This window comes from Acipenser ruthenus, chromosome 12 (assembly GCF_902713425.1).
Source record: "Acipenser ruthenus chromosome 12, fAciRut3.2 maternal haplotype, whole genome shotgun sequence".
Taxonomy (NCBI): Eukaryota; Metazoa; Chordata; class Actinopteri; order Acipenseriformes; family Acipenseridae; genus Acipenser; species Acipenser ruthenus.
In genome coordinates, this window is record NC_081200.1 from 8,413,224 (window position 1) to 8,429,662 (window position 16,439).

Consider the following 16,439-nt stretch of genomic DNA (forward strand, 5'->3'; position numbering starts at 1 on the left):
CCTTTTCCCAGTTCCTGAAGTGTGTGCATCCCTATGTTATGAGTCTAAGCTTTGGCAGTATTATGTGGATATGAATCATTATGACCTTTTCAGACTGGAACTTTTCTCTGGCAGTCAGAAATTAAAACATTGAGATCTCATGTGAAATCTACTGGTAAAAATAGGTCATTTTTCATGTAGTACATTATGTTAACTGCTATCCACGTCTGAGACATCGAAACACAGAAGTTTCTACGTTCAGCAGCACAGCTTCAAGAGGTATTTCAATATATTTATCCTCCAAGGGGATTCGCCTGCTAAAACATACATGACTACCTATATCTTGACCACTCCAGCTGTGATGAACTGCTGCATTGGCATTTCGCAGCACAATGATTAACTTTTTCACAGAGCTGTTGAAAGTTAATGTATATCTTGGAAACTACTTCTCCATTTTGATACAACTATCGTAACTTAAGGTCCAATGCTATTGCAATATTTGATGTCCTAATGATAAATGACACTGCAATTTATTACAGTAATAATGCAGAAGTGTGTGTGTGTGTGTGTGTGTATATATACGCACACACACACACACTGCTGTGCAAAGTATTAGACATGTTGCATTCTTACACATCCTTTAAGTCCTTATTTCAAGAATGACCTTCATACTGTTGATCTGATGGACAACGACACCTGTGCCTTCTGCCAGTTCTGTTGTTAATTCAACGCTCTTCTGTCTATCCAGTCCTGGGTTTGTCAATTACAGATGCTATTTCTCTGTACTTGTTGATTATGCTTCGGATACCACACCTTGAAAATTGTGTGATGCACGCTATTTCACGCAATGTTTTACCTTCTTTATGCAAGGTTGTTATAATAGTAGAAAACTAGTGGAGTCTTTGAGTGAATATGTCGATGCTCATAATGCATCAGAGAAGAAAAACACAACATATCTAAGACTTTTGCACAGCTCTGTGTGTGTGTGTGTGTGTGTGTGTGTATATATATATATATACACACACATCTACACCCAATCTGCTTCCATCTGGCGTCTAACATCACCTTCATGCGTGTCCAATCAGAGACGATAGCTGGCAGCCACCGCCAAGCTTGTGTGCGGAGCTTGTGCAGGCAGGAAGAGACGAGAAGGGGGAGCTTGTTTTTCTTTCAGTTATCATTAATAACATGAACTTGAACTTCACAGAACTTAATTATAGCGTCTCTTTGAACAGGAGGCATATTTGTTCATAACTCGTTTACAGCAGCTCCACTATGAATATTTGCTTATCTATGTAGCTGTGAACATGCGTTATTGGTAGAAGAAAGGATAATTAACGCAAAACTAATGATGAGAAAAACATTGTTTTGGGGGGTGAAAACAGTGCTTCTTAAAATGTTTTTCTGTATTTAGACATTCAAGTAAATGTTCTTAATTTAAACGTGTTTTGTAAATAGGCTGGCTTGAATTGAAGTTAATTATGCGTTGTTGACTCAAGCTGCTGAATTATATTATCCAGTTATAGCGAATGTAATCGGAAGTTAAATTAAATTTATTTTAATTGCACACGTGGATAATCTTGCGTTGAAGGTTTTGGTTTGTGATTTAATTTTAAATAGTTTGGGACATTTCTGTTCTAAATATTATAGCCTGTTAAGAAGCGTAAGACGACCTAGTTAGATTTTGTGTAACGTAGATGTAGAATTGCGCATTGAGAAAACGAAACTCTTTGGACAAGTTTTGGAAGTAACTTTTAACCTCGCGTCACCTGGTTCTTACACAACACAAATGGTAAGTGTTTGTTTTCACTTTGTTTTATTGTTATTTACAACACATTATTTGTTTAGGTATTTTAGTGGAAGTCAAATAAATGTCACATAATACCATGCTGAATTTTTTTTTGTAAACTTACTGGCACATTGTTGTAATTTAATACATGTTGTAAAACAAGCTAGAGAAGACGTTTGCAGAATTTGATTAAGGGGAACTTTTGGTACATACATTTGCAACTTGATATGCAGACTCGTGACGTACAGTACAGTATGACGTGTTGATAAAAAAAAAAAATGAAATACCTACCTCCAGTCACTGTTTAGTTTGTAACATCCCTGAACTGTACAGTAATCTAATATATATATATATATATATATATCTATATATATATATATATATATCTATATCTATATATATATATATATCTATATCTATATCTATATATATATATATATATATATATATATCTATATATATATATATATCTATCTATATATCTCAATGTCTCTGTTGCGGGTCAGTTTCAGATAAGGTAGGCAGACATGAGACAGATTTTGAGAGTTATACATCACACACACCTCTATGCAAAACTTGGATAAATGTGGGCTACCTCACCCATGACCATATTTTGAATGCAATTTGCATGTCTTGTTTGAGAGGGAGCAAGTACTGCATGCTGAAACAGAAAAAAATCGTTGAAAAGAAGCCTGGCTTTAGGGCAGGATTTAAAAAGAGTGAGATGGTAATATGCTTACATTGTTTCTGTGACAATGGGCATCTCCAAGCCTACTGTTAGTAGGAAACTGGAGGCAGTAGGGCACACAGGTGTAGCTGCTGTGATCTTAAGCACAGGGTCATCTCTGTGTTCAGGTACCTAAATCATTACCCAGGCCTCCAGCACATTGGTGAAGCATGTTGACAACAAGAAAAAGTTCTTAAGTCCCATTAAAATGGACTCTGTGCCCCGAGCAGCTACTCGAATCTCTGCAGCAAATGCATGTTGCCCTCTAGCAAATGTAAATTTAAGAAAATCTACCGTGATTATATGCAGCACCAGTATTCAAGCATGGTTTCTCTTTTTTTTTTTTTTTTTTTTTTTTTTTTTTTTAACTGCCCAAATACTTTTGTCTGCGACTGTGTGTAATATATATATATATATATATATATATATATATATATATATATATATATATATATATATATATAAATTAGCAAAAGCACTCAGTGAATACAATACATATTTATCCTGCATAAATATGTCATATTTTCAAAACCAGGTGTGGAATGAAACCATGATTAAAGCTGAAGAAAAATAAATAGCATTGCATTGTTCTGGTTGAATATAAAGCAATGCAATGCATCTCATTTTGTAATTAGGAGCTGTAAGTAGATTAGTGATTGTTATATATATATATATATATATATATATATATAAATATTCTTTTTTTTTTTTTTAACTGATTGGCTCCCGAGCTGGATAGCAGATTAAGTGCACACATTGCACTGTAGTTTAAATGTGTTTTTTTTTTTTTACATTTTGAAATCGGGGAACAATAGCCCATCCACCCTTGGTCACACATTGGTTATTCTGAAGTCTGTGACTGGGACACTGGCACTCACAAATGTTTGCCACAAACCCCATGGGTTCCCTCTGTATTGTAGAGGGTGCATCTCTGTGTTGACTTGTAAATAATGCAGAAATAATTTATACCAACATTTTACATAACCACTTTAAGAGCTGTTCAAATTACATATAGCACAGCAAGCTGTTATGAAAAATTTGGTTTTGTAGATTGTACTTCATGAATATTGAGCAGACATCTGTTTAGGTTTTACAAACAGCCTGAGTAATCCCTGAGTGTTTCTGCCCTGAAAACGGAGACACTTGTGTTGCAGCATATGTGCGACAGGTGTTCTTAAGCATTTGTCACTCTGCACTTCTGCAGATATTGATGGGTTAAGACTAAAACATGATTTTAAAAGTATTGTGTCAGCTACAGCAGGATTTATTTGAGATACGTTAAAAATTACAAGAATCTGTCAATCAGTTCATTATTATTTAAGTGCTGATTCTGTTCAGAGTTTTTACATCCCTTACAAAAAAGCCATGCACATTTACTTCTTGCCTGTAGAGCAGTGTTTAATTACATGTGATGTAATGTACAGGACCAAACTTTGTTGCTGTTATTGGATTTTTGTTATCTTCCTATGCAGACACTGTAATAGGACATATTTACAAAATACATGCACGTTAAGAAATTAGCAGCTTAAGTCTTGTAACATTTGGTAAGTGTATTCACAAAGATCACAGTCTGGCATGTAGCAAAAGTACACTACAGTAGTTTCTTTGACACACTGACTAATACTAACTGCATCAACAAAATCAAAGGTATATTCTTAATACGGTAGGTATGTTACTGTAGGTGAAAGAAACAGTATTCAGGTTACTTTGAGCGCATATGTAAACAGGCAATTCTCTCACAATTAGAATTCCACTGTCATACACTAAGAAACATGGTATTTGTTGCTTTTCAGCACTGTCACCACTTGCTCTAGTGGTGTATCAATCAGGTGTAAGGTCAATTCTGAAAACAAAACTAAAATCTGACATTTTTCAACCACGTGCTGTCTTTCCCAAAAGCTTTGCGGATCATTACAATGAAAACATGTATTTGGTGTTTTAATGAAAGGATTTTTTTACTCCAAGAAAAAAAAAAAAAGAAAACATTTCTCTAAGTGTCTGCATGTTTTATAGAACAACATCCCTTTTTAGATTTGTAGAGGTTATATATGCTACTATTTTATTTTAGCCCTTAATGTATTTTGGGAAAGTTCTTCATTAAGAAAATAGCAATATTTAAATAAAAGCTGTCTGGCGATAGAAGCCGCATTAAGTCTCATATTAGAATCCAAGCCATCTGCCTATTCCTTTGAGCTGTAGCAAGAGGTCATGGCAGATGGTGAGGTCAGCATGCATGGTTTTCTAAGCTTTATGAAGTGTGCTGTTCATGGAATGGGATGAAGACCGCAATTGTTTTCACCACCTCCCAAGTCTGAAGGCTGAATGCTTTGTGCAGTTGTTAACTCTGCATTGCACGTTCCAGGTCAGCGCTCTTCACTCCAGTTTGAGTACATTACTAAGACAACATGTGGCATGGTTTCTGATTGGTTAATTTGCATAAACCAATGAGAATGTAGTACATTTTAATTTGAACTGCTTACAGTTCAGTAAAACAATGCAGGGCTGTGATTTATGGAAATACATCCTGACCTCCCACAAAATTTGCTCTTATTAAGTAGAATATAGGCTTACAGTATTTATGTATGGATGTAACTAAAGTTTAACAAATCGCTGTATATGATCGAAAGCAATTTGAGACCAAAAGCATCCTCTCCACGGCCTCTTCTAGCAAATCAATGGATGAGTCCATGAAGGGGATGCAGGTTGTAGCTTTAGTGTCATGACCTCTGATTCTAATTCATTCTACAGAAATTGAATAGATTCAACATCCGGTGAGGAATAGGAATGGGGGAAGGGTGGGAATCTACCTCCAGCTCATAATTACAAAAGCAGATGCATTGCATTGCTTTATATTCAACCAGAACCAGTACAATGCATTGTTATTTATTTTTCTTCAGCTTTAATCATCAGCTTTCATTCCACAACTAGTTTTGAAAATGTGACAACATGTTTATGCAGGATAAATATGTATTGTATTCAGTGAGTGCTTTTGCTAATTCAAATACACTACTTTTGTTAAAATGAGAAATACAGCACAATTTTATTATATATAATATATGCTCATTTAATTTGTTGTGTATTCTCTGCAGGAAATATCAAGCTTGTGATACTTCAATGTTTTGGTGCCAAAAGATTGTTCTGTAGCTGCATAACATGGCATTCAATAAGATGGCAAAGACTGTAAGTAAACACTAATCATCAGGTTTTGATTTTGTGTATGGACAAGGCACAACTTCAACCAATCTTACTGTTTGAGCATAATCTTGTACACATCCTAACAGTTAAACTAGGCTGATGTAAATAACCTTTTCTTGTATGTAAGCACATAAAGTGTGATATTACTTACGCATTTTAATTTTACATTTGTATTTAATAGGTTAGACTTAATTGATATCCTGATAGTCAGTTGGCCATTATGCTAAGCTGCTGACTGATTTGAAGGATGCCATGTCAAAAAGTGTTGTATTGTTGGCACCCTTAAAGACAAATGGTTTCCATATTGAGCAGTTAATCACAGAGTCTTACAATATTGTTTCCTCGTTTTTGTTTTTCTACAGATTTAGTTTTGTTATAAATTAAGTAGGGTTTCTAGACTGGTCGTACTGATTCGGTAACATTTCTCTATTGCTCCATATCCTTGCTTTATTTATGGGTAACCGTTTTTTTTACAGCAGTTCTCATGGATTTTCTGACACTAAATAGTACCAAGCACTGCAGACTGCATTCAAATTTACATTTTACAGATTAGTATACATGCTAGATCTTGTCCATTTTGTTGTCTGAGGGTTTTTTACATACATATTTCTTTAAAAAGTTTTGCTGAAGAAGTTACATTGACAGATGCATCTTGCTGGACAAAAGAATACAGACATATACAAGTCTGGCTATTATCCCATTTGAATGAATTAAAGTAATGTCTGTTTTTATATAAAAAGAAAAATCACCTTGAGTAATAATACATGGTGGCTTAATGCTCTTATATAACCACAAGTCTGAGGCATCCAGCAAGACGTGTAACATCGCCGTCTCTTGATTTTTTTTACATACATACTTTGGGCAATAGTCTTTCCTCTGTGCTTCCTGTGACCCATGCTTGCCAAACCCTCAGCTAATTAGCAGCCAGCTGTGCAGTCTGCAGTGACAGCTCTGCAGTCATTCTCATATTTTCCCTTCCCCCGGATCACAAGTGTTAACCCCATCACCAGAGACGAGCGAAACCCTGCCACTGTCATCTCCAAACATGGGTAGCTGCTGTGCCTTTTATGCTGTTTTATTTCATTGAAATATTCATCAAAAGAAAACCATGCTAAGATACATAAACTCATTTAAAGACGGCTTTTAGCAGAAGCAGCAGAGAACATATACATCCTTACAATTACAATACAATTTAAACAACATAACAGAGTAGCGATTGGAATGACATTTGTGTAGTCTCTGCATCTCCATGTTATGAGAGCAGTACAGCACCCTGACTGTAGTAAGATGTGCCATTTTAAAACAAACATTAATTTGTATTTCTGTGTAACTGGTGTTTGTTTAGGTTGGAATAGCAAACATCAATGGAGACTTGAAAGCATTTCTAGACCAGAACCAAAACCTTGCCAGAAGTAAGTAAGAACATTTAGCATTATAATTAAGAATTAACAGTAAATAGGAGGAACAGTGCTTTAGAAAGAGTATTTAAAATGTTTGAACCATCAGTTATTTAGACGTATTTGCTGTTAAGAAGATAGAGATATTTTGCATTTCGGTACGCAACTGTATTCTGTGATTCTCTTTGGAATTGTGCAAGAAAAATAAGCCTTTTTCTTGAAGTAAAATGCATAGCCTTTCTAACATTTTAAGATAGCATATTTGCAGGGTTAACTTGAAAAAAAAAAGGAAAATGGAAAATCCACACCATTTAAGTTGTCATTGTTTACCTTAGATTGTAAAGGTATTTCTACATTGTCCCCCATGCTGGCTGAAAATGATATAAAGATCGTAAAGATTGCTTTAAACAGTATAAAAGACTACACGTGATGTTTTGTGTGGCATTCTGTATTTCACTTTAGCTTCACTGTGACTGCAGCCAGTATTTAGTGTGATCTCAGGTACCTTTTCATAAACTTGCTGAAGCAAGCTTGCAGAATGGATTCCAACAGTCTAAAATCACTTTACTGATATTAACTTATCAACTCACATTTGTGAAGTTCACTTGTTGAATAGATCTCATTTGCATATGTCTCATAGAATTACACAACCTCGGTTTACTTTCATGTGTTTTAATGTATTGATGAAATTAAATCATAGTTGTACCCAATTGCAACAGCCTTAAATGGAGAATGTAGTGTCAGCAGCATTTTAAAGTATTTCTGAGGCTCTTCTGTATGAAATAGCTACACATGTCTTTTGGGATAAGATTCCTATCTTTGCCCAGGCACTGACCCAAGTTTCCTTTGCATGTCAGACACGGAGCTCCATTTTTTTATCTCTTCAAAAAATGCTTTCCATTTCAAATAAAGCTGTTCATTTTTTTTTTTTTTTTGGAAAAAGGGCAGTTCTAACGACTGCACATCAATATTTTAATCACTTGTTCCCTGCAATGGTCTCTAGTATTCAGGATGTGTGACAAACATGATTGTCCAAAAAGAATTCCAATTAATTCCTTGTTTTGGTCCCAATATCTATTATTATTATTATTATTATTATTATTATTATTATTAATGCATTCTGCAGACACCTTTATCCATTTGGCTTTATGAGTTGAGAATACGTTTACTCATAAGAACAAGCAGTATTATCTTTTTCTTAGAGTTCATAAGCTAACTAATATCAATAAGCTACTCCTGGAATTTAAAAAATAGGTACATTTCAGGGGCCGGTGTCTTAAATATAAGACATGTTAACTATTCTTTAATGTGTGGCAATCTAAAAAAGCTGTTTGTATACTGTATGTATGTGGAAATCCTTAACATGAATTTTGGTTCTTTGTTCTTAATTCAGTTACATCTCCGAGTTTTATTATGAATTAGTGCTATGAGGTTTTTATGACAATATAACACATTTATTTTCTCTCCTCATTGTAATAGGGTTAGATAAAAAAAATATATATATATATATATATAATTTGTAATTTCTGTGTTTGTGATATATAATATTATTATTTTTTTTCATTCATTCTAGGGCTAATATGTGCCAAAATGAGCAGTACAGTATTTTTAATCTCTCAATTGAAAGGCTCCACACACAGAGATCCTCAGAAAGCACTACAGTACAACACTTGTTTTCAGGGGTACACTTCCTTCTGCTCAGCAAGACCAAAGCAAACAATAGAGGAACTGACATGAGGGTTCATATTGTCACTGGAATCATTTCATTTGAATTGCTTTGACTTTGGGGAACAAGCAGTGCGGCATGGCTGTAAAGACACTGAGTGCGAATGCATGATGTCTGTACAGACTTTGTTTGGGTAGTGGGTGAATGATCTCTGAGCTCCTCTGGCAATGCCTAACTAACTCTCAAGTTTCCATTGAATGGTAACAAAGACAGTAGAGTGTATAGTCAGTCCTGCAGGGAGTCAGAGGCATGGTTTTCTAGCCCAGGTAAATTACAGCTTCTTCTTTTTTTTTAATTCTCCTGATTATTGCATTGCATTTGCTCTGCGTATTTCCTGCTGGTTCTGTTTTGTCTTATCCTAGGTCTCTCAAGTAGTAAACAGCCTCTGCCATGCTAGATTCTAACCATACTGGAAGTTTCAGTCTGAGAAACTGCATGGTGTAGGGGGGAGGGGCAAAGTTAGCTTACTTTTGTTGCTAAAATAAATGGAGGACAATGCAGATAAAATAAGATATTTCATAAGATGGGGGACATGTGTAGGATTTGAAGTGATATAAAAAAGTAATGCAAATAGCAAAATCCAGGATTTATTCACTTGGTTTAAATGCTAACATTGTTACAAAAAACAAAGCTAAATGTTGTTTTTGTATTCAACCTCTTTGCTGCTTTGAAACGTAAAAAAATATTAGAGTGAAGTCAGTTTAGTACAGAAGTTTCTAATTTAAGTTACTGAGTCTTCAAAACTGTTTTCAGTACTGGTACTACAAAGTGCTTTCTATTTGGAGTTGTATCAAATGAGAAAATAGATACATTTTGGGTTTTATTTGATCATTTTAATTTCACAAAACTAATATACTTTTTTTTTTTTTTCAAAACGCATCTTAAAAAAATATACTATTTGTTTAATGATACCCAATAAATGATGCTCATTTATAGTTGGTTTAAGTACAGGGATCAATATTTTTATTTTTTAATATAACTTGTATTTCTTTTACACTGGTTTGCAGTACTTGCCAATACATAAGTGTGCTTTCTGGAATGGTGGTCCAATGTATTATAATGTTTAGTCATTGTTCATAAAGGGGCCGGTGCATTCCACTGCTTTATGGCTTTATCAGGCACTGTGTTCTGGAGTGTGGGGGACACATTTAGTGTCTGCCACTTAGGGCAGAGGCTGTCATTGTGTTAGTGAGGGATTGGCAGGAAAGACCAGTATCTAAAACCAAAGTGGTGCTGCGTAAACCTGTGTTGTAAACAATGCATGCTGTCATGTTGTTCAAAGCTGCAAAAGCCTCATCTTACCTTACAGGCTGGCAATGTACAGTGCAGCTGTATATCGTGATTTGCATTCATTAAAAGCTTTTTGATGGAGACCGGTTTGAAAGTGCAGATGTTAAACAACATACTGCATAATAGAACAAGACAGGCTATGTATTAGCCTATCATTAACATTCCTGCTGTAAATACCAGCGAGAGAAGTTATCTGAATCTATCTAAGAAAAATATTGTTGATTTGTTGAGGATCTGCGTAACCTGCTGCCCACTCCAATGCATAGCTGTAAAAGAGAAGCCAGGCTTGCAATACCAGGCCAGATATTTTTTTTTCTACCACATTGATGTTTTACTATTCAGTTAAACATGGGGATAATACTGTATGTTTGGGGCTTCCGCTGTTATCAACCATACTGACATTTTTACATGTGGGAAAAATATTCAAAACAAACGCTGCCTGAAATGCATTCAGCGAAAAGTTTGTATTGGTTCTTAAAACAAAATTTATGAATGATTGTATGAAAAAGATAGCATGCAAAGGATAGCAGTGCATAGTGCAGGAGGATAGCTGTCCTCCCACAACTGCACCCACCTCCACACACCCCACCACCTCCATCATGCACACAAACACATGCTCTTCCCATGTCCACCCACGCCCCTCTCTAACAGCTGGAAACCATACACTCCCAACTCTCCACACACCCACAGCCAGTAAATCCCACACCCGCAAACTCCAGGAACAGCTTCCTATCATCCCTCACTCCTTCTCATCTTCTCAAAGCCACTCTTTAACCCATATAGCCCACCATCACTGTGTCACACCCATATCCCATAACCCAACTGATAGCTCATCCAAACCGTAATAGGCTTTTACCTTCATCATCCCATATGCATTCATCACACAAGTCACCCAACCATAATCTTAAGTGCATTCACCGCAAACCTTCAGCCATAGTCTCCCCCACTCCCCAACAAGCACCTACATACTTCCCTCCAAATAGCTAAGACACCCCTATCCAAACCTATAATCTGACACTTCCCCCATAATGCAGTTTGCCCACTGTCCTATGTAATGTCTCCCTCCAGGTGTGGTTGTCCTGTGAACAATTCAGTGAATGTTTTTTTTTTTTTTTTTTGCTTGTTTTTAAAGCAGTTTGATTGGCATACTTTCAGAAGCAGGTGAAGTTAATTTCCAGCTATACTGTAAGCCTGCATACTATAAACTCAACGGGACAGCCCAATAGATAAGTAGCTAAGTAGTATAGTCATTCATTAAACGAGCAGTAACAGTGCAGAAATCAAGGACTTAAAACAATGGCAATAAAAACATTTACAATTATATCTGTACTGTAGTGGCATACTCAGACAAGCACCTGTCGCACTTGCAGTAAGAACCCATTGAAGCCTAGTGGTTCATAAAGATGTATGCCTATAGAACTAAGGCAAGTAAGAGCTTAGGGTAGAGCTGAGGCTGAGGCTACAGATACCTGCAGGTCATATAGCAGTGATATGTTCCATAAGATCTAGATTTTGTTTCTTTAATTCAAATATTCATATATTTTAAGACCTTTAATACACATTGTGTGGGTCCCATTTACTGTGTTATAAAAAAAAGGTTTAAAAAAAATATTAATGAAATGTGCATCATTCATTCTTTTATTTACAATTTGCTGTAGAAACGTGTGTATATCTGTGGATTCTACTAAAACAACCATGGCAAAGTTCATTTGACACCTTTCTATGACAGCATGCATCAATTGTGTTGCATACTGTAGAGTTTGTTGATTTGGGGAGAATACAAATAAAAATGTGTACAAACACTAAATAGTTAATAGTGAGAACAAGAATATTGATGCAATTGTTGCCAGTAATTTTAATAGCACTTTTTTTTTTTTTTTTTTACATACAAGGGACAATCTGATTCTATCAATTTAAATTTTGTTAACAAAATATATAATAAGATTGGAAAAAGGTATGATAAAGCATTCTTTGTTGTAGCTGTTCAGAAGGTTCAATAAAAAGCATACATTTTTAATGTGAGTTGCCAATTGAAATTGTGGTCACCTTTTGCATATGCAGAAGGAAAGATTAATATTTGCTTTATGCTTTCTCAGGGTACAGTACAATGACTTTGAAAAACAATTCTCAATTAAAGTGCCAAAGCATAAACTAGATAAGAATTACAAAAGTAAGAATTCATGATTTAAGTTTTTTCCTGTTGGTTGCTTTTTAAAATTTCAAAATATAGTGTGCTAAACAAAAAATTAATTGCATGTATTCACTATGTTCTGAATCAGTATGTAATATGAGTTAAACATTGCAGGTCTTCGTCATACTGTATGAACTGGAGCATTATTCTCACGTACACAAAACTATACAGAATGCATACAGTACTTCAGTAACAGCAGATGGAATGCACAAAACCAGATGGTGTGTTCTGTACAGGTGCCCAATCCACCTGTCACTGGGATAGGCTATCCTTTTATGAACTGAAATCTGATATGTCTAGTAATACGATTTCCATTGTGTGTGTTAGTGGCCTTTTTATTTATTTATTTTTTAACAATAAATCTCCCTCAACCCCCAATACACAGTTTAACAGAAAGTATGCTGCATTGTAAATTGACCATTTCATACCAAACCAAACTTTGTGGTAAGTTTTAACATAAGATTCTGGCAACGTATTGGGTACACAACTGTATTCTGTGATTCTCCAGGTCATTTTGTCGCAGTAGTTTTAGAAAACAGCTGCCACCACACTTTGTAAGCCTCAAATTTCAATATAGACCATCTGAGGTACTGACTGCATATTTGCAGGTTTATGTAAACTCTACATGCAAAGTGATTTGGAGACCTTGGACCAAATATGGTTGCCGTATTGAGGTTGTGACTTTTTCTGCATGATGCAGCACGTTTTGAGATACTGTCTTCATAGTTGGTACACAGCTATGTATGATTCCATTTAACCAGCCTTCATCCATCCAGGTATTGCCCCTGCTCATAAGAAGTTTAAAAATGTTTGTCTCAAACACTGATTAGTTTAGTTAATACTTAACCTCTTAATTTAACTGTCGTACAGATGCTGCACTATTAATTTGGCTGTGTATTTGACGGGCTTTTCATTTGTGCTCTGTTTGTTTGTCATTCATTTTTATTGTGATTGTATTTCTTATAGGCAATATTTCAGTGGTTGCAGTCCCAGTTTCTTCTAATTTGTACTCCTCAGCAAAGATTACTTTAGCACCAATAAATGTGAATGTGGGACCCCAAATGGTAAGTTCATAATGTAAAGTAGACATTTAACATGTTGTTGAGCCCAGCTAACTCTGATACTGTCTATACTAATATAAACACGTCACAATGTATATATTTTTCCCTTTGTTTCTTTTTCAGGACCAAAACCCCAAAAGATAAATTGCAGTGGATCTAAATAGATTCGTCATTTAAATCATCACAATGGGATCCATCCTAGCTATTTATTTAAGGCAGGTCTGAAGAGACTTGTATGTAGTTACAGTAGATATTTGATTTTTTATAATGCTGGTATCCAAAGGGCTGTGTGTTTAATTATCTAAACAGTGGTGGTATTTAGATCATCCACTGTTGGCTCAAGTGATGTTTTCATTTTTATGACCCAATTAAACAACGTGTGACCAGTAGTAAAATAGTTACTGTTTAACAGCCCTCGAAGTGACCCTGTGCCATCTACAGTATCCTATCTATCGCTACTTTCTTGTGCTAAATTTCTTCCCTCCGTTTAGTTTACACTATAGGCAGGCATAGCATCCTTCCCTTTTCTCAAAGAAACGAGTAGAACTGTACAAACTGATTCAAACTGCTGCTTTAATTTGTGTTTTTCTTGGCATCTGTCCAGATCAGCTGTCGCCAAAAATCCTGTAATAATTTCAGTCTATCTGGCATATGTGTATAATGTGTTGTTTTTTTTTGTTCTCACTCTCCCAGCAGATATTGGAAGCGTGTCGCCTTACTGTTTTTGGCATGTATTAGGCTTCAGGACACAGATTATTAATGCACCTTCACTCTAGAATGTATTTCTCTGCACTTGTCTTATGCATGTCAAGAAAGGAATTGCTTGGATTAATCAATTTAAAAGCCTGTATAATTTACTGTTAAAACTATGCAAATGTTCTTTTGAACAGCAGCCAGTGCTAATCTCTGGGAGATTTCTGATAATTCAGTTTTGGGTTAACAACTGATGCATGCAAATGGGAAGAGCAAGCTATGTTTCTTTATGGAGATTGAAACTCAAATCTGTTTGCCATTCAGTTCTATTACTGGTGTTGTAGTTCTTCTATTTAAAAGCAGTCTATTGTTTATAACTGTAAGCAAATGTCCAGCATGTTGTTTTTGTTTTCAACCTCAAGATATAGATTTTTTTAAATTAAATGTATTAATGTATATGTTTATGTAGTTTTAACATCTAATGTAGTAGTATTTGTTTATGCTACAATTGAAATTTAAGATTAATTGGATGCCCCAATACCGAAAAATGAAAACACACATAGAATAATAAAGATTAATAACTAAAAATATAGCATAATCTAATGCAGCATCCCCACACTGAACATTCTGTCCTGACACTGAGCTTAAAACGAATCCTCATACCAACATTCTGAAATTCAGTTTTCTTCCTAGAAGAGGGAATCGTATTCCTCCTCGGGCATTTCCCACAGCCTCGGTTAGCATGCTCTGTCAAGCACACTCTGATTTACCAAAAATAGGAACTGTAGCACAAGTCAGCTCCTTCATCACATCAGGCATGTTTAGTGATTTATTTATTTTACACATGACTTAAGTTCATGCTGCTACACTTCTAAACCTTCGGGGGGGATACATTCTTGCTTCTGATCAGTGCAAATACATGTTTGTGTCAGGAAACTGCTCCATTAACAACAGATTGACATGAAATTATGTTTACATTGTGGAGGTCATGTTTTATATTCAGTGACACGGCAGGAAAGCCTTTTTTATCTTCTGAAGTTCTCATGGGACACTGTAGATGGCAGTATGTCACTAGATAAAATGCTTAAGTATAAGCTCTCAAACATCAGTGACACCAAGTCATCTAAAAACGGTTCATTTTCTAACTACCTGTACCTGTAAATCTTATTTTTATGTGTTTTATGTTTTACTTGTTAATCCATTACTATTCTTCTTTTTGGAATGAAATGTAACTGCAATGCAAATCCTCTTTTGAAATGCAATCACACTTTATTTGGTTGAAGCTGTTTGTCGAACAATTAGGTTTTACCTTATCATGAATAAGTAGAAGTGACTTTCTGTCACTTAACCCCTTAACTGCTGGAAGGAAATAAGGCACATAAGCAAATAAAATAGTCACTTTTCATGCTATGGCATTAAAAGGTAACTACATTATATATAAGCTTGTACAGATCATGTGTTTTCATGCCATGCTTGGTCTATCAGAGAGAAATATTGTTTTGTGATGACAAGACACCACCAGTACAGCAATAGCATCCATCCTCAGAAATCCCATCAGTGTTTTAGGCATTCTTCAGCCACTGTGTTCCCTAATTGCAATCATACTTTGACAGTTTGGTTTTGGTTGAACTAAATCTATTCACCTGGGAAGAATGTAAAGCCTTTTAACCAACTATGTCACACCGAGAGAAAACAACACAGTATTTTTAGTATGTTGCCACATAGTTGTTGTTGTTTTTTTTTTTTTGTAATTGGGTTCTGCTGTGTAATTCTCCTGTTTGACATGTATGATTTACACACATTTTCTAAGGGCCTTTAAGTTGCATATCAACCCTTTAATGCAGTAGAGTAGAGGAAGGTAGTATCATTCACAGGCTCTGTGTCGTCCTACGAGCTGCAGTCTGAGAGATCACCTGGCAAAACACTTGGCTATTTCTACTACTCCTAGGCTACATGATGCAGATCTCTGATTGAATTTATATTAAATCTTTTTAGCTATAACTAAGCCATTTAACAGCATGTCTGCATATTAGGATATGGATTTAGCTGCTAATGACATATTGGCCCCTTATGTAATGGGTTCCATAAGCCATCAGAAGCCACTTAATGCCTTCACACATACAGCAAAGCATCTGTATTTAAGAGCACAAAGGACAATATAACCTACTGTAGCTACGTACATACTGTACACCCACTTTCTGATCCAAGTGAACTGGATTTTAAAAGATGTGATTGGTGGATCAGAGAGGATGTGGAATTAGAATGGATGTGCCAGGAATTTTTTGTTGTTCAGTTAAAATGATACCGCTCATGTGTAATCTAATAAATAGAAAAACTGATGGCAGCAATTACTCCCAAATTGTGGGTTTTGCAAATTTTCAATACTAGTAG

At 35.4% G+C, this 16,439-nt stretch overlaps 1 protein-coding gene across 6 annotated transcripts in view; it reads left to right on the top strand.

Annotated features, from left to right (window-relative positions):
• The first annotated feature begins 1,033 nt into the window (after positions 1–1,033).
• LOC117417278 (transcription factor Dp-2-like) overlaps positions 1,034–16,439 on the top strand; it is a 29,806-nt gene continuing 14,400 nt past the window's right edge. For 2 of the 6 annotated variants that reach the window (XM_034029303.3, XM_034029304.3), the window contains exons 1-4: positions 1,034–1,771; positions 5,585–5,675; positions 7,036–7,102; positions 13,261–13,358. In XM_034029303.3, the coding sequence (XP_033885194.1) occupies positions 5,649–5,675; positions 7,036–7,102; positions 13,261–13,358 (192 nt within the window). In that variant the 5' untranslated portion in view covers positions 1,034–1,771; positions 5,585–5,648. Of the gene's footprint in view, positions 1,772–5,584; positions 5,676–7,035; positions 7,103–8,981; positions 9,080–13,260; positions 13,359–16,439 lie in introns of those variants that run through there. The other 4 variants (XM_034029306.3, XM_059034470.1, XM_059034471.1 and 1 more) reach the window with 4 other exon arrangements.